Source organism: Pseudophryne corroboree, unplaced genomic scaffold, assembly GCF_028390025.1.
Source record: "Pseudophryne corroboree isolate aPseCor3 unplaced genomic scaffold, aPseCor3.hap2 scaffold_2100, whole genome shotgun sequence".
In the NCBI taxonomy this organism is placed as follows: Eukaryota; Metazoa; Chordata; class Amphibia; order Anura; family Myobatrachidae; genus Pseudophryne; species Pseudophryne corroboree.
In genome coordinates this window covers 1-19946 of record NW_026968744.1, presented here as the reverse complement: position 1 = coordinate 19946, position 19946 = coordinate 1, and the positions used below count along the sequence as shown (strand labels likewise).

Sequence of the window (19946 nt, the reverse complement as noted above, 5' to 3'; positions counted from 1 at the left end):
TTAGAATGTAAGCTCTCACGAGCAGGGCCCTCTTCCCTCACGTGCTTACCCTTTTCTTACTTTAATAATCCTCAACTGCCCAGATCCCACAGTTTTTTGGCCACCTGGAACTTATCTCTATGTTTACTGGTGTAGTTATGCTTAGTTGCCCTGTACTTGTCCTATATTGTCTTCAACTGTAAGTCACTGTTTTCCTATGTATTTTTTTTTTTTTAATGTGCATTTGTACTCTGTAATTGGGCGCTGCGGAACCCTTGTGGCGCCATATAAATAAAGGATAATAATATAGTCCCTAGTGCAGTGTATTTCAACAGGTGTGCCGCCATCGCCCGACCCACCAGGGACCCTCCGCGCCGCTAGAGACCCGCCGCTGCCGCCAGATGACTTCCGCCGCCCTTACTAACCCAGTGCACGGGTAGCACAGCGCTACACATTTCCGTGAGAGCAGGCCTGTTTTAATAACACTGCACATTATACATATACAGTATATATAGAGAGAGATGTTATTGGTATATAGTCCCTAGTGTATCATGTGTATAACCTAGGGCAGAGTTCCTGCTGTATAATAACACTGCACATTATACATATACAGTATATATAGAGAGAGATATTATTCGTATATAGTCCCCAGCGTATCGTGTATATAACCTAGGACAGAGTCCCTGCTGTATAATAACACTGCACATTATACATATACAGTATATATAGAGATAGATGTTATTGGTATATAGTCCCTAGCGTATCATGTATATAACCTAGGACAGCGTCCCTGCTGTATAATAACACTGCACATTATACATATACAGTATATATAGAGAGAGATATTATTCGTATATAGTCCCCAGCGTATCATGTATATAACCTAGGACAGTGTATAATAACACTACACATTATACATATACAGTATGTAAATAGATGTTATTGGTATATAGTCCCTAGTGTATCATGTATATAACCTAGGACAGCGTCCCTGCTGTATAATAACACTGCACATTATACATATACAGTATATATAGAGATAGATGTTATTGGTATATAGTCCCTAGTGTATCATGTATATAACCTAGGACAGAGTCCCTGCTGTATAATAACACTGCACATTATACCTATACAGTATATATAGAGATAGATGTTATTGGTATACAGTCCCCAGCGTATCATGTGTATAACCTAGGACAGCGTCCCTGCTGTATAATAACACCGCACATTATACATATACAGTATATATAGAGATAGATGTTATTGGTATATAGTCCCCAGCGTATCATGTGTATAACCTAGGACAGAGTCCCTGCTGTATAATAACACTGCACATTATACATATACAGTATATATAGAGATAGATGTTATTGGTATGTAGTCCCTAGTGTATCATGTATATAACCTAGGACAGAGTCCCTGCTGTATAATAACACTGCACATTATACATATACAGTATATATAGAGATAGATGTTATTGGTATATAGTCCCTAGTGTATCATGTGTATAACCTAGGACAGCGTCCCTGCTGTATAATAACACTGCACATTATACATATACAGTATATATATAGAGAGATATTATTCGTATATAGTCCCCAGCGTATCATGTGTATAACCTAGGACAGAGTCCCTGCTGTATAATAACACTGCACATTATACATATACAGTATATATAGAGATAGATGTTATTGGTATGTAGTCCCTAGTGTATCATGTGTATAACCTAGGACAGTGTCCCTGCTGTATAATAACACTGCACATTATACATATACAGTATATATAGAGATAAATGTTATTGGTATATAGTCCCTAGCGTATCATGTGTATAACCTAGGACAGCGTACCTGCTGTATAATAACACTGCACATTATATATATATATATATATATATATATATATATATATATATATACAGACAGTATATATAGAGATAAGTTATTGGTATATAGTCCCTAGTGTATCATGTGTATAACCTAGGGCAGAGTCCCTGCTGTATAATAACACTGCACATTATACATATACAGTATATATAGAGAGAGATGTTATTGGTATATAGTCCCTAGCGTATAATGTATATAACCTAGGGCAGAGTCCCTGCTGTATAATAACACTGCACATTATACATATACAGTATATATAGAGATATTATTGGTATATAGTCCCTAGCGTATCATGTGTATAACCTAGGACAGTATCCCTGCTGTATAATAACACTGCACATTATACATATACAGTATATATAGAGAGAGATGTTATTGGTATATAGTCCCTAGTGTATCATGTATATAACCTAGGGCAGAGTCCCTGCTGTATAATAACACTGCACATTATACATATACAGTATATATAGAGAGAGATGTTATTGGTATATAGTCCCTAGCGTATAATGTATATAACCTAGGGCAGAGTCCCTGCTGTATAATAACACTGCACATTATACATATACAGTATATAGAGAGAGAGATGTTATTGGTATACAGTCCCCAGCGTATCATGTGTATAACCTAGGACAGAGTCCCTGCTGTATAATAACACTGCACATTATACATATACAGTATATATAGAGATATTATTGGTATATAGTCCCTAGCGTATCATGTGTATAACCTAGGACAGTATCCCTGCTGTATAATAACACTGCACATTATACATATACAGTATATATAGAGATAGATGTTATTCGTATATAGTCCCCAGCGTATCATGTGTATAACCTAGGACAGAGTCCCTGCTGTATAATAACACTGCACATTATACATATACAGTATATATAGAGATAGATGTTAATGGTATATAGTCCCCAGCGTATCATGTATATAACCTAGTACAGCGTCCCTGCTGTATAATAACACTGCACATTATACATATACAGTATATATAGAGATAGATGTTATTGGTATGTAGTCCCTAGTGTATCATGTGTATAACCTAGGACAGTGTCCCTGCTGTATAATAACACTGCACATTATACATATACAGTATATATAGAGATAAATGTTATTGGTATATAGTCCCTAGCGTATCATGTGTATAACCTAGGACAGCGTACCTGCTGTATAATAACACTGCACATTATATATATATATATATATATATATATATATATATATACAGACAGTATATATAGAGATAAGTTATTGGTATATAGTCCCTAGTGTATCATGTGTATAACCTAGGGCAGAGTCCCTGCTGTATAATAACACTGCACATTATACATATACAGTATATATAGAGATAGATGTTAATGGTATATAGTCCCTAGTGTATCATGTGTATAACCTAGGACAGCGTCCCTGCTGTATAATAACACTGCACATTATACATATACAGTATATATAGAGATAGATGTTATTGGTATATAGTCCCTAGCGTATCATGTGTATAACCTAGGACAGAGTCCCTGCTGTGTAATAACACTGCACATTATACATATACAGTATATATAGAGAGAGATGTTATTGGTATATAGTCCCTAGCGTATCATGTATATAACCTAGGACAGCGTCCCTGCTGTATAATAACACTGCACATTATACATATACAGTAGACTTGCCTACCCTCCCGTATTTTGCTTGAGTCCCCCGCTGCCCCGCATATTGAATGGCAGCTTCCGGATTCCCACTGCCACCTTCCCTCCCCCTCAGAAAATGGACTGCGCATGAGCGAACTCGGAATGAATGGGGGCGGGGCCTGAATGGGGAGCCGGTAGTTGGACTGTGGGACCTAAAGCTGCATACACCCCTGCCCCCAGCAGCATGTCACTCACCATGCTTACAGAATAGCTTGTCGTGTCACACCTATCAGAAGCCTGCAGTTTGGAGGAGTCTGTGTGAGATCCTCCAGGTCCCGGCATCTACTCAGAGCTGCTAGCATAGCCACAGCGGTCCCATTATCCGCTTCAAGGAAGACCTGCATTTTTGGGGCGGAGCCTAATAGAATGGGGCCTTGTCCTGACTGCAGCTGATCCTTCTTCTGCTTGGTGAGTGGGAGGTGTGTGTGTCTGTATGCTATATAGGTGTGTGTATGCATGATGTACTGTATATATGTAATCACATGGAACCCCAAACCCCAAGAAAAATCCTGCGTTCGACACTGGAGTAGACATGAGAGAACTTGCCCCTATTACAAGCTAGTCCCCTGTCAGAGGCTTGTTTGCTTAGGCTAAAGGCCCATACACACTGGCCGATATATCGCGGGACTGTCGGGCAGTGTGTACGGCCGATACGTCTGTGAACTCCGTCGTTCACAGACGTATCGCGTCCGCCGTGCAGCACAGCCGACGGGCAATATATCTATCGATATATTGGCGCAACGCTGTGTGTGAACGGGGCGGTCGGCCGACCGCCCGCACACATGCTGCGGCGGACAGCAGTGATTGACAGCTGAACTGGGTGGGCGTGTGTACACGCCCGCCCAGTTCATGACGTTAGTCCCTGACGGATCGGGCAGTGAGTATGTTGAACACACTGCTCGATCCGTCCATAGATATATCTGCATATCAATTGATCTGCAGATATATCTATTAGTGTGTACCCACCTTTACTCTTTCTCGCTATATGGAAACTGGCCGCACAGGTGTGTCTATATCACATGGGTGACCCCCGTTTTTAATATCTAATCACAATCATGTTCAGCAATAAATATTTTTTGGGGGGTGCTACCACAGGCAATGTAAATATACAGTAGAAAAAAGGAGAAAAAGATTGCCCTATGGTGGTGCACAGTTATGGATATAAGATAAAATATAACTTTTATTACAATATATAATAAAACCAGCGAATATTAAAAGGAAGATAGAATAAGTGTAAATAAAAAAGAAATCGTGATTAAAAGTAAATGTTCCGCGCATTGGATGTTACTGGATTAACTCCTTATAAATATATCTTAGAGATCAAAGTAAATAAAGTGTGTCCTATTTGCTCATATGTAGTGAGTATATTAATGTCCTATATGGTCATATATGATCACTCGTTATCTATATCTCATGAATCACACTGATATCATTTTATCCGCTGAGAGAGCCCCTTAAAGTCCCAACGATCTCAGACATATTAATTTTATTGTCCTTCCCAGGACTTCAAATATCTGTAGTAATAGATAGTTTGAAGACAGGGTAACCAATTATCACTTTATGTTGAACATATTCACCTTATCCAGTACATATCAGTTTAGGTGTGTTGTTCATCTTATTATCACTCCCAGAAACATATACTGGTCTGATAGGTGTGTGTGTGTGAGTGTTTATCTTCTAGGGCAGTGGTTTCCAAACTTTTCTTAATCACAGTGCCCTAGAATATCAGAATTTTTTTACACTGCACCCCTAGGCCAAAAATTTCTTATTGAGAAATTTAGAAAGAAATATTACATGAAGTAGATCGCGTTTATATGTCATCCTTAAGGTCAGTTGTGTGGTGAGGGAAAAGATTTGCTTCTGTTTGGCCACATATTTTATGACTGGCAGCCACCAGCACTGGTTTTGCCTATTATATTGACCATGAATAATTTGAATTGGTCCTGGACCACCAACCCAGGGCACCCCTGCAAGTGTCCCGAGGCACCCCATGAAGCCACGGCACACAGTTTGGGGACCTCTGTTCTAGGGAATAAGTTGTGTTTTCACATCCAGTTATGTTTTAGTGTTGAAACTGTTACTGTTGCCATACTGCTTGGTTTAGAGTGCACGCGAATATACTTCAGAACACATAGATAATTTCTCTGACGTCCTAGTGGATGCTGGGGACTCTGTAAGGACCATGGGGAATACACTGCTCCGCAGGAGACTGGGCACAACTAAAGAAAGCTTTAGGTCTATCTGGTGTGCACTGGCTCCTCCCCCTATGACCCTCCACCAGACCTCAGTTAGATTTTTGTGCCCGGCTGAGCTGGATGCACACTAGCGGCTCTCCTGAGCTCCTAGAAGAAAGTATAGTTTAGGTTTTTTATTTTCAGTGAGATCTGCTGGCAACAGACTCACTGCAACGTGGCACTAAGGGGAGAATAAGCGAACCTACCTGCTTGCAGCTAGCTTGGGCTTCTTAGGCTACTGGACACCATTAGCTCCAGAGGGATCGAACACAGGACCCGACCTCGTCGTCCGGTCCCGGAGCTGCGCCGCCGTCCCCCTTACAGAGCCAGAAGCAAGAAGGTGGTCCAGAAAATAGGCGGCAGAAGACTTCGGTCTTCAACAAGGTAGCGCACAGCACTGCAGCTGTGCGCCATTGCTCCTCATGCACACCTCACACTCCGGTCACTGATGGGTGCCTGGGGGGGAAGGGCGCCCTGAGCAGCAATATTAACACCTTGGCTGGCAAAAAATACACCATATATAGTCCCCGAGGCTATATAGGTGTAAATTAACCCCTGCCAGAATTACAGAAAATGCGGGACAAAGACCGCCAAAAAAAGGGCGGAGCCATCTCCCTCAGCACACTGGCGCCATTTTCCCTCACAGCTCCACTGGAAGGATCGCTCCCTGGCTCTCCCCTGCAGTCCTGCACTACAGAAGGGTAAAAAAGAGAGGGGGGGCAGTAAATTGTTGCCTTACAAGGGTGAGGAATTGTTTGGAGAGGACCTCTTGGATCTCGTCTCCACGGCTACGGCATGCAAATCAAATTTTTTGCCATATATTCCCTCACAATCTAAGAAAGTGCCTCATTATCGAATGCAGTCCTTTCGTTCCAATAAAAGCAAGAGAGCACGTGGATCGTCCTTTCTTGCCAGAGGTAAGGGCAGAGGGAAAAATCTGCACAACACAACTAGTTCCCAGGAACAGAAGTCCTCCCCGGCCTCTGCTAAATCCATCGCATTACGCTGGGGCTCCCCTGAGGGAGTCAGCTCCTGTGGGCGCACGTCTTCGACTGTTCAGCCACGTCTGGGTCCACTTACAGGTGGATCCATGGGCAATAGAAATTGTTTCCCAGGGTTACAAGCTGGAATTCGAAGAAGTGCCTCCTCAACGGTTTTTCAAATTGGCCCTACCGAAACCACCCCTGGAAAGGGAAATAGTGTTACATGCGATTCACAAATTGTGTATGCAACAAGTGGTGGTAGAGGTTCCCCTGCTTCAAAGAGGGCAGGGGTACTACTAAACTCAGTTTGTGGTTCCGAAACCGGACGGTTCGGTCAGACCCATTTTAAAGTTAAAATCCCTGAACTTTTACTTAAAACGGTTCAAGATGGAATCACTCAGGGAGGTCATCGCCAGCCTAGAATGGGCAGATTTTTGGTATCTGTGGACATAAAGGATGCATACCTGCATGTCCCCATATATCCTCCTCATCAGGCGTACCTGAGATTGGCGGTACAGGATGGTCATTACCAATGTCAGACGTTGCCGTTTGGGCTTTCCACGGCCCCAAGAATTTTCACCATGGTAATGGCGGAAATGATGGTGCTCCTGCGCTAGCAGGGTGTCACAATTATCCCGTACTTGGATGATCTCCTCATAAAAGCGAGATCACGGGTGAAGTTGCTGAGCAGCGTATCACTTTCACTGAATGTGTTACAGCGACAACGCTGGATTCTCGATATTCCATAGTCGCAGCTGAATCCTACAACTCGTCTGCCCTTCTTGGGCATGATTCTGGACACAGACCAGAAAAGGGTTTTTCTTCCAAAGGAAAAAGCGCAGGAACTCATGACTTTAGTCATGAACTTGTTGAAACCAAAACAAGTGTCAGTACATCATTGCACATAAGTTCTGGGAAAGATGGTGGCAACATACGAAGCCATTCCATACGGCAGATTCCATGCAAGGGCCTTCCAATGGGACCTATTGGACAAATGGTCCGGGTCGTATCTGCAATTGCATCAGCGGATCACCCTGTCCCCCAGGGCCAGAGTATATCTCCTGTGATGGCTAAATAGTGCTCACCTTCTAGAGGGTGCAGGTTCGGCAGTCAGGACTAGATCCTGGTGACCACGGACGCGAGCCTCCGAGGTTGGGGAGCAGACACACAGGGAAGAAATTTCAAAGGACTTTGGTCAAGTCAAGAGACTTGTCTTCACATCAACATCCTGGAACTAAGGGCCATATACAACGCCCTACATCAAGCGGAGATATTACTTCGCAATCGACCAGTTCTGATCCAGTCAGACAACATCACCGCAGTAGCTCATGTAAACCGCCAAGGTGGCACAAGGAGCAGAGTGGCAATGGCGGAAGCCACCAGAGTTCTTTGCTGGGTGGAGAATCATGTAAGCGATCTGTCAGCAGTTTTCATTCTGGGAGTGGACAACTGGGAAGCAGACTTCCTCAGCAGACACGATCTGCATCCGGGAGAGTGGGGACTTCGTCAGGAAGTCTTTGCGCAGATTGCATGTCGGTGGGGGCTACCCCAAATAGACATGATGGCATCCCGTCTCAACAAAAAGCTACAAAGATATTGCGCCAGGTCAAGAGACCCTCAGGCGGTAGCTGTGGACGCCCTAGTGACACCGTGGGTGTTCCAGTCGGTATATGTGTTTCCTTCTCCTCCTCCTCTTCCTCTCATACCCAAGGTGTTGAGAATAATAAGAAAATGAGGAGTGAGAACAATTCTTATTGTTCCAGATTGGCCACAAAAGACCTGGTATCCGGATCTGCAAGAAATGCTCACAGAAGATCCGTGGTCTCTTCCTCAAAGGCAGGACTTGTTACAACAAGGTCCCTGTCTGTTCCAAGACTTACCGCGGCTGTGTTTGATGGCATGGCGGTTGAACGCCGGATCCTAGCGGAAAAAGGTATTCCGGATGAGGTCATTCCTACGCTAATAAGGGCTAGGAAGGACGTGACATCTAAACATTATCACCGAATATGGAGAAAATATGTTTCTTGGTGTGAGTCCAGGAATGCTCCTATGGAAGAATTCCACCTAGGCCGTTTTCTTCACTTCCTATAAGCTAGAGAGAATTTGGGCCTAAAATTAGGCTCCATTAAAGTTCAGATTTCGGCCTTATCCATTTTCTTTCAAAAAGAATTGGCCTCATTACCTGAAGTTGAACCACTTAAGACAGTGGAGTGGAAATAGCTCACCTGGAAGGTGATCATGTTGTTAGCCTTGGCTTCGGCTAGGCGAGTTTCGGAATTGGCGGCTTTATCACAAAAAAGCCCCTATCAGGTTTTCCATATGGATAGAGCGGAATTGCGGACCCGTCCTCAATTCCTGCCTAAAGGGGTCTCATCCTTTCATATGAACACGTGACTTGGAGGATTCCGAGTCCCTTGATGTGGTCAGGGCTTTGAAAATTTACGTGGCCAGAACGGCTAGGATCAGAAAAACAGAAGCACTGTTTGTCCTATATGCAGCCAACAAGGTTGGCGCCTCTGCTTCAAAGCAAACTATTGCTCGCTGTATCTGTAACACGATTCAGCAGGCTCATTCTACGGCTGGATTGCCGTTACCAAAATCGGTCAAGGCCCATTCCACTAGTAAGGAGGGCTCTTCTTGGGCGGCTGCCCGAGGGGTCTCGGCACTACAACTATGCCGAACTGCTACTTGGTCGGGGTCAAATACCTTTGCAAAGTTCTATAAGTTTGATACCCTGGCTGAGGAGGATCTCCTGTTTGCTCAATCGGTGCTGCAGAGTCATCCGCACTCTCCCGCCCGTTTGGGATCTTTGGTATAATCCCCATGGTCCTTACGGAGTCCCCAGCATCCTCTAGGACGTTAGAGAAAATAAAATTTTACTTACCGGTAAATCTATTTCTCGTAGTCCGTAGAGGATGCTGGGCGCCCGTCCCAAGTGCGGACTTCTTCTGCAAGACTTGTATATAGTTATTGCTTACATAAGGGTTATGTTATAGTTTCATCGGTTTGAACCAAGACTATGTTGTTGTTCATGCTGTTAACTGGGTAGTTTATCACAGGTTATACGTTATGATTGGTGTGGCTGGTATGAATCTTGCCCTTGGATTAACTAAAATCCTTTCCTTGTATTGTCCATCTCCTCTGGGCACAGTTTCCCTAACTGAGGTTTGGAGGAGGGGCATAGAGGGAGGAGCCAGTGCACACCCAGAATCCAAAGTCTTTCTTAAAGTGCCCTATCTCCTGCAGAGCCCGTCTATTCCCCATGATCCTTACGGAGTCCCCAGCATCCTCTACGGACTACGAGAAATAGATTTACCGGTAAGTAAAATCTTATTAACAACGTTCCTATTATATCATCAGATATGAATACGGCACTCATAGGCGTGCGCAGGACATTTTATTAGGGGGTGCACGATTAGAAAGACGTGTTTAGCACCACCTATCAGGCGTGTCTACCACCACATATTGGCACTCAATGCAAACTAAATACAGGTTGAGTATCCCTTATCCAAAACGCTTGGGACCGGAAGAATTTTGGATATCGGATTTTTCCGTATTTTGGAATAATTGCATCCCATAATGAGATATCATGGTGATGGGACCTAAGTCTAAGCACAGAATGCATTTATGTTACATAGACACCTTATACACAGCCTGAAGGTCATTTTAGCCAATATTTTTAATAACTTTGTGTATTGAACATAGTTTGTGGACATTGACCTTCAGAAAACAAAGGTTTCACTATCTCGCTCTCACGAAAAAAATTCCATAATTCGGAATAATCCGTATTTCTGAATATTTTGATATGGGATACTCAACCTGTAATATATATAGATAGATAGATAGATTAATGTATATAATGTATTCATGTATATACTGTCGATAAATGTATATAAGTCATGGAGACTGACCATATCACAACACACAGCGACTTGGTGGAAATTCATTGATATAGCGACCCACATGACCGGAAGTTACAATTATCTATATGGAACGCATTTGAGCGGGAAGGGCAGTGTGTGAGAGCTTGATGGGAGTTCCTGTGAAGACGCAGACCACATGACCGGAAGTGACGATAACGGAAGAGCGATGTTTTGAATGTTCTAACGAACTGTTCCACAGCTGACTTTGTTTTTTATGAATTGTGGGGGTATATAAGAGAGGTCTATTGCTACATGGGCACTATCCGCTTTTGAAAAAGGTTAAATTCGAGACGCTTTAAGCGGGATCTTGTACTCTGTATCCTGATGGATTCCTGCACACCGTTTGTACACTGCCTGGAAGGGTGAGCTGTGGGTAACTGGGACTCGTACTTACCTTGCTGTAAACTACCATCCCAGCAATCCAGTGTGGTGTTCTCTTGGGAATTGCAGGATAAAGACATATGATATGCTTGTTATTCTACTTTACCATGTGAGTGCATTTATGTAAAAATAAAAAACCTATTTGTATAAGGGAATATTGCACGATCGGTCTCTCTCTCTCTGCTGTATGTGTATCGGAGGCAACTCTGACACATATCCTACAGGTTGAAAGCACAAAGAAAGCTGGGTCCATTTTGGATTTCTTGTGGAGTCTATTTGAGGAAATCTTGAACATAAAGATACCTTGATATGCCTGAAATTTCTGGGAACTTTGTGAGTGAGATGTGTTAAATATATTGGGTATTCTATGAAAAGGATTTCTACACTATTGTGTTTTTCTCTTACGTCCTAGAGGATGCTGGGGACACCGTAAGGACCATGGGGATAGACGGTCTACGCAGGAGACATGGGCACTTTAAGAAAGAACTTTAGGTATGGGTGTGCACTGGCTCCTGCCTCTGCCCCTCCTCCAGACCTCAGTTTACTACTGGGCCCAGAGGAGACTGGGTGCATTACAGGGAGCTCTCCTGAGTTTCCTGTCAGAAAGTATATTTGTTAGGTTTTTTATTTTCTGGGAGCCTGCTGGCAACAGACTCCCTGCATCCTTGGACTGAGGGGAGAGAAGCAGACTTACTTCTGTGAGTTTCAATGCTCTGCTTCTTAGGCTACTGGACACCATTAGCTCCAGAGGGATCGGTATGCAGGTCTCACCCTCGCCGTCCGTCCCAGAGACGCGCTGCCGTCCTCCTTGCAGAGCCGGAAGATAGAAGCCGGGTGAGTATGAGAGGAAAAGAAGACTTCAGAGGCGGCAGAAGACTTCATAATCTTCACTGAGGTAACGCATAGCAGTAAAGCTGTGCGCCATTGCTCCCATACACCTCACACATGGCAGTCACTGTAAGGGTGCAGGGCGCAGGGGGGGCACCCTGGGCAGCAATAAAACCTCTTTTCTGGCAAATATATATATATATATATACAGCTGGGCACTGTATATATAAAGAGCCCCTGCCAGGTTTTTAGTATATTTGAGCGGGACAGAACCTCGCCGCCGAGGGGGCGGAGCTTCTTCCTCAGCACTCACTGGCGCCATTTTTTCCACAGCACAGCGCTGAGAGGAATCTCCCCGGACTCTCCCCTGCTTATCCACAGTGAAAGAAGGTTTTAAAAAAAAGGGGGGGGGGGGGGAGGCACATAATTGGCGCAATATGCAGATTACAGCATTATCTGGGTAAACATTGTGTTTTTTCCTGGGTCATTAGCGCTGGGTGTGTGCTGGTATACTCTCTCTATGTCTCTCCAAAGGGCCTTAAGGGGGAACTGTCTTCAGATAAGAGGATTCCCTAAGTGTGTGGTGTGTCGGTACACATGTGTCGACATGTCTGAGGTAGAAGGCTCTCCTAGTGAGGAGGTGAAGCAAATTAATGTGATGTCTCTGTCGGCAACGCCGACACCTGACTGAATGGATATGTGGGGAATGTTTTAAGTGCAGATGTAAATTTTATTGCACAAAAGATTAGACAAAGCTGAAACTAGGGAACAGCCAGGGAGTCACCCCACGTCTGTCCCTATATCGCAGGGACCTTCGTGGTCTCAAAAGCGCCCACTATCCCAAATAGTAGACACTGATACCGACACGGATTCTGACTCCAGTGTCGACTACGATGATGCAAAGTTACAGCCAAAATTGGCTAAATGTATTCGATATATGATTATTGCAATAAAAGATGTTTTGCATATCACAGAGGAACCCCCTGTCCCCGACACGAGGGTACACATGTATAAGGGAAAGAAACCTGAGGTAACATTTCCCCCTTCTCATGAGCTGAACGAGTTGTATGAAAAAGCGTGGAAATCTCCAGACAAAAAACTGCAGCTTCCCAAAAGGATTCTTATGGCGTATCCTTTCCCGGCAAAGGACAGGATACGGTGGGAATCCTCCCCTAGGGTGGACAAAGCGTTGACACGCTTATCCAAAAAGGTAGCGCTGCCATCCCAAGATACGGCTACCCTAAGGGATCCTGCTGATCGTAAGCAGGAGGTTATTTTGAAGTCCATTTACACACATTCTGGTACTTTACTCAGACCGGCTATTGCGTCGGCTTGGGTTTGTAGTGCGGTAGCAGCGTGGACAGATACCTTATCAGCGGAGATTGAGACCCTGGATAAGGATACCATCTTATTGACCCTAGGACATATAAAGATGCTGTCTTATATATGAGAGATGCTCAAAGAGACATTGCTTTACTGGGTTCTAGAGTCAACGCTATGTCGATTTCTGCTAGATGAGTCCTATGGACCTGGCAATGGACAGGTGATGCCGACTCAAAAAGGCATATGGAGGTCTTACCTTACAAAGGTGAGGAATTGTTTGGAGAAGGTCTCTCGGACCTGGCCTCCACAGCTACGGCTGGTAAATCCAATTTTTTGCCTTATATTCCCTCACAGCCTAAGAAAGCGCCACATTATCAAATGCAGTCCCCCCAGTGGGGGCACGTCTTCGACTTTTCAGCCATATCTGGATTCACTCACGAGTGGACCCCTGGGCAATAGAAATTGTTTCCCAGGGTTACAAGCTGGAATTCGAAGAGGTGCCTCCTCGCCGGTTTTTCAAATCGGCCCTGCCGGCTTCTCCCCCAGAAAGGGAGTTAGTGTTAAATGCAATTCACAAATTGTATCTTCAACAGGTGGTGGTCAAGGTTCCCCTACTTCAACAGGAGAGGAGTTATTACTCAACCCTGTTTGTAGTCCTGAAACCGGACGGTTCGGTCAGACCCATTTTAAATTTAAAAGGGCATTCCGGATTAGGTCATTCCTACTCTGATAAAGGCTAGGAAGGACGTAACAGCTAAACATTATCACCGTATATGGCGAAAGTATGTTTTTTGGTGTGAGGCCAGGAATGCTCCTACGGAAGAATTCCATCTGGGCCGTTTCCTTCACTTCCTACAAACTGGAGTGAATTTGGGCCTAAAATTGGGCTCCATTAAGGTTCAGATTTCGGCCTTATCCATTTTCTTTCAGAAATAATTAACTTCTCTCCCAGAAGTACAGACTTTTGTGAAGGGAGTGCTGCATATTCAGCCTCCTTTTGTACCTCCGGTGGCGCCTTGGGACCTTAATGTGGTGTTGAGTTTCCTTAAGTCGCACTGGTTTGAACCACTTGAAATGGTGGAGTTAAAATATCTCACTTGGAAGGTGGTCATGTTGTTAGCCTTGGCTTCGGCTAGGCGAGTGTTGAAATTGGTGGCTTTGTCTCATAAAAGCCCCTATCTGGTTGTCCATATGGATAGAGCGGAATTGCGGACCCGTCCTCAATTTTTGCCTAAGGTGGTGTCATCTTTTCATATGAACCAACCTATTGTGGTGCCTGTGGCTACGCGAAACTTGGAGGATTCCGAGTCCCTTGAGGTGGTCAGGGCTTTGAATATATACATGGCCAGAACGGCTAGAGTCAGAAAAACAGAAGCACTGTTTGTCCTGTGTGCAGCCAACAAGGTTGGCGCTGCTTCAAAGCAGACTATTGCTCGCTGGATCTGTAACACGATTCAGCAGGCTCATTCTACGGCTGGATTGCCGTTACCAAAACCGGTCAAGGCCCATTCCACTAGGAAGGTGGGCCCTTATTTGGCGGCTGCCCGAGGGATCTCGGCACTACAGCTGTGCTGAGCTGCTACTTGGTCGGGTTCAAACACCTTTGCAAAATTCAATAAGTTTGATACCCTGGCTGATGAGGACCTCCTGTTTGCTCAATCGGTGCTGCAGAGTCATCTGCACTTTCCCGCCCATTTGGGAGCTTTGGTGTAATCCCCATGGTCCTTATGGAGTCCCCAGCATCCTCTAGGACGTAAGAGAAAATAAGATTTTAAACCTACCAGTAAATCTTTTTCTCCTAGTCCATAGAGGATGCTGGGCGCCCGTCCCAGTGCGGACATATTTCTGCAAGACTTGTATATAGTTATTGCTTACATAAGGGTTATGTTACAGTTAAGATCAGTCTTTGGCTGATGCTGTTTTGTTCATGCTGTTAACTGGTTAGTATATTCCATGTTATACGGTGTGGATAGTGTGGGCTGGTATGAATCTTGCCCTTAGATTAACAAAAATCCTTTCCTCGTACTGTCCGTCTCGTCTGGGCACAGTTTCTCTAACTGAGGTCTGGAGGAGGGGCATAGAGGGAGGAGCCAGTGCACACCCATACCTAAAGTTCTTTCTTAAAGTGCCCATGTCTCCTGCGGAGCCAGTCTATCGCCATGGTCCTTACGGAGTCCCCAGCATCCTCTACGGACTAGGAGAAAGAGATTTACCGGTAGGTTTACAATCTTATTTTTTTTCTCTTTTACATGTGTGGTATTTGATGTTTTTACCTGATGGTGAACACAAACACACAGTCTATAGGTTGTGAAATACAAGTATAAGATTGAAGAGAACAAGCATTAGTAATATGACTTGTTACATTTGTAAGGCGCCTTAGTGGAGAATATTATATCCTAGAACTGTGAAAATGTTTTGCAGTAGGTGAAACTTCTTTATATCTTTGCTGGGCTGACTTCTGGACCTTGTTGCGCACTCTGTAAACCACTTATTTTCCTTGAGTTGGTGGGGTGTGGTCTGGACAACGGAGGCGTGTCCGGACCATTTGGGGGGGGCGGTCCGTGGTGGCTGCGTGATGTCACACGCAGCTGCTGTGACCCAAAGCGTGGTGGGTAGCTCCCTGCCGCTGCACAGGAGCTATGCTGGCAGGGAGCTACTAGTCAGGTACATAAGCATCGCCGCTGTGCCATGCTTTTATACCTGTGTGGGGTGGGTTGACCCTGACATGCACGGCAGACTTGCCCTGTGCTGAGCATCCCCCCGCATGTCAGAGGAAATGATCGTAGAAGTGCTAAATTTACTACATCTACGATCAACTTTGAATTCCCCCCTTAGTGTCTATGTTTCATTTAAATCAGGAACTTATCCTGCTGGCTTCTCAGCATTCCAGTTCTTCTAGTTCTGCAAGCCCATTTCATCTCCTGCATGTGATACACCCCTTAGCAATCTATATTGATCAGACTGCTTAGCAAGGCAGCGAGCTGGTCTTCCCTGCACACATTTGGCAGGAGGAAAGGGGTCTCTGTACTGCACATTTGACTGGAAATGGGAGCCCAGCATCATAAAGATGCATCATGTTCCTTATACAATATAACACTACAACTGATTACAATGGTCATCTTCAGGCTATTAAATAAAAAAATGTTTTTTTGGGGGGTTTTTTTACAGGTAACTTAAGGAGCTGGAGTCCCACTATGAATAGAAGACAAGGCTGTGGAAAGAGACGATGTGGAAAGGCTCCTTGTTCCCTGATCTAGCCAACTAAAGATATAATTTCTTCTTAAGCTTCTGAATTTACATGATGAGTCTCACAGGAGAGAGACCACATCTGTGCTCTGAGTGTGACAGAAGCTTTACATGCAAATCAAAACTTATCATACATCAGAGGACTCACACAGGAGAGAAACCATTTACATGTTCTGAATGCAGCAAGTGTTTTTCCAAGAAGTCACAGCTTGTTATACATCAGAGAGTTCACACAGGAGAGAAACCATTTGAATGTTCTGAATGCAGCAAGTGTTTTTCCCAGAAGTCACAGCTTGTTGTACATCAGAGAAGTCACACAGGAGAGAGACCACATCTGTGCTCTGAGTGTGACAGAAGCTTTACATGTCAATCAGTTCTTATTAGACATCAGAGGAGTCACACAGGAGAGAGACCATTTGAATGTTCTGAATGTAGGAAGTGTTTTTCCCGGAAGTCACATCTTGTTATACATCAGAGGAGTCACACAGGAGAGAGACCACATATGTGCTCTGAGTGTGACAGAAGCTTCACACGTAAATCACATCTTATCAGACATCAGAGGAGTCACACAGGAGAGAGACCATTTGAATGTTCTGAATGTAGCAAGTGTTTTTCCCAGAAGTCAGAGCTTGTTACACATCAGAGAGTTCACACAGGAGAGAAACCATTTGAATGTTCTGAATGCAGCAAGTGTTTTTCCCAGAAGTCAGAGCTTGTTGTACATCAGAGGAGTCACACAGGAGAGAAACCATTTACATGTTCTGAATGCAGCAAGTGTTTTCCCCGGAAGTCAGAGCTTGTTATACATCAGAGAGTTCACACAGGAGAGAAACCATTTGAATGTTCTGAATGCAGCAAGTGTTTTTCCCAGAAGTCAGAGCTTGTTGTACATCAGAGGACTCACACAGGAGAAAACCCAATTATATGTTCTGAATGCAGCAAATGTTTTACCAGGAAGTCATATCTTGTTATACATCAGAGGAGTCACACAGGAGAGAAACCATTTAAATGTTCTGAATGCAGCAAGTGTTTTTCCCAGAAGTCAGAGCTTGTTGTACATCAGAGGAGTCACACAGGAGAAAACCCAATTATATGTTCTGAATGCAGCAAATGTTTTACCAGGAAGTCATATCTTGTTATACATCAGATGATTCACACAGGAGAGAAACCATTTAAATGTTCTGAATGTAGCAAGTGTTTTTCCCATAAGTCATTTCTTATTAGACATCAGAGGAGTCACACAGGAGAGAAATAATTTATATTTTATGAGTGCAGCAAATGTTTTTCCCACAAGTCATATCTTGTTATACATCAGAGGAGTCACTCAGGAGAGAAATAATTTATATGTTTTGAATGTAGGAAGTGTTTTACTAGAAAGAAAACACTCAGTAATCACATGCGGAGTCACTCTGAGGGCCTGAATGCAGCTTGTGTATCATAAGTAATGTAACTTATCACAACTGTATGAATTCAATGGAACCAATATTTTATTTTCTGAATGTGACAAGTGTTTTATATAAATGACTCTTGATAAAGACAGGAGAGGTCAGACAAGTGGACCTGGAGGTACTTTTCCCCTTGGGAAGGTCTCTGTGTTAGGAACTAGAGCTGCAGTATAACAATAGCCAATGACCGTGGGACTGCCATTACTGAGCTCTGTAATATACAGCTGTTCTGCTCATGCAGGTGCTGGGACTAGTAGAGAGTTCCAGCAGCTCCTCTCAGTACTGGGATTCCTTCTCTGACCAGCAGGGCTATGAGTACTGGGTATTTCTACAGGAACAATGTATGCTGCTCTGTTTCACCATATGGGTTATTGTATGGGGTGTTATTTTTAACCACTTTTTAGATGCCATTTTGTCCATGTTTAACTCCATTTTGTAAATGTATGACCTCATTGCTTTATATACTGTACATACATTTTATTAGGATTAGTGCTTTGCAGACATATAGGCACCAGTTAGAAATATAGTGTCACGTTAAGTTACAAGTTTTCTTTCTCGTTTGACATAATGTGAAAGACATAGTAAGTGGGAAGTGTATACAGCTTTTAGGATGGCTGATTATAATAAATATATGTTCCTGTTATCAGTATCTCAGATGGAAACTGTCTAGTAAGATGTTTGGGGTATTGTGTACATAAGTAGGGGAAAGGGTACAGTTGTCTAGAATAACATTAATTATTTTATCCTGAATGACTACTGCACCCAGCGTCACAGACCCTGAATGTAATATCTGGTAAGACAATGTTAGTGTATCATTGCAGGGTTATAAAGCCTAGAGACTTACACAAAGCAAGTAGTTCTGATGGAAGCTAGGTCTGGCTGCAGCGGACCTAGACTTCTACAAACCCCCTCCAGCTTTTAACTTGCGACAAAGTTATTAGGCGGGACCCTAGAGAATGACTGAACTACATTATTTAAACTACTTAATCGATGACCATCATCTGGGACAGATCTTATAACATCTGGGATAAGAGCTGAGTGTTCTAATTTGTTCTTGTTATTATTGTAACTGACTAGAACTTGTTACTTGCATGTTTTCATTATTGTAACTTTGATAAATGATTATCCTTTTAATATGTCCTGTGAGAGTCTCCATATTTAACACATTGTATTCCAGAACAGACAACAGTTATATTTACTAAGTATCAGTTTTTCAAAGCCACTGATTCTCACTGTCTATGATCGCTGGATGATAAAGGGCAGTAATAATACATGTAAATTCAGGCTTGTTTTGCTTGTATTTCTATTGCCCTTTAAATCCAGCACACAAATGGAGTGAAAATCTCTGGCTTTCAAAAAAACTGTGTAGTAACTACAGTATACCCGCTACAGGTACAACAGCTTACTGTCGCATGTTACAACGCGTGCAAACGGATCGTACGTTAGTCTTAATCCAACGTCCAGTTTCAGTTGTACAATTTCAGTGTTGATTACGTTCAGTAACGCTTTGATTGTTTCATAAAAACCCGGTTTAATGCACAAACTCCGCCGTTCTATCCCATGATAATTGCAGTCTACAATCTTGTAAATCCAATGTATTCCACGTGTGCGGATATTGTATCTCAGTAAGTGCTACTTCCCATTCGCCATTTAAGTCTATCGGTTTAGTCAACTTTGTCGTATAGTTAGAAATATTATTTTGCGGGAAAGTAACCGCCGAGGCGTTGCTGGGTAAGGTTATGTAGAACGACTTGTCATCCATCGCTCGTCTTGTTTAGATAGTGATGAGCTTTATTTGTCTTTTATCAATGATGCCGCGACCCAACTGTTAAATTTTGCGGGGTACCCGTGCCACTTGACTAATGCGTATTTTCGGCCTCTGACCGTCTTATTTTTAAAAATCTTTTCCACTTTGTAAACCCTGTTATAGTTTTTTGGTATGCTTTGAAGCTCTTCGGGGTAAAACTACCTGTTATAACTTCACCGTACAGATCTGCCAACTTATAAAGCGGCTTAATCCCTTTAGTGTT

The 19946-nt window shown here is 43.4% G+C and overlaps 1 protein-coding gene across 2 annotated transcripts in view; it reads left to right on the top strand.

Annotated features, from left to right (window-relative positions):
* Nucleotides 1–19026, top strand: part of LOC135006180 (zinc finger protein 84-like) — a 32882-nt gene extending 13856 nt beyond the window's left edge. For both annotated transcript variants that reach the window (XM_063951997.1, XM_063951998.1), the window contains exon 2: nt 16394–19026. In XM_063951997.1, coding sequence (XP_063808067.1) covers nt 16524–17726 — 1203 coding nt within the window. In that variant the 5' untranslated portion in view covers nt 16394–16523 and the 3' untranslated portion in view covers nt 17727–19026. The remainder of the gene's footprint in view (nt 1–16393) is intronic.
* Nucleotides 19027–19946: the final 920 nt, after the last annotated feature.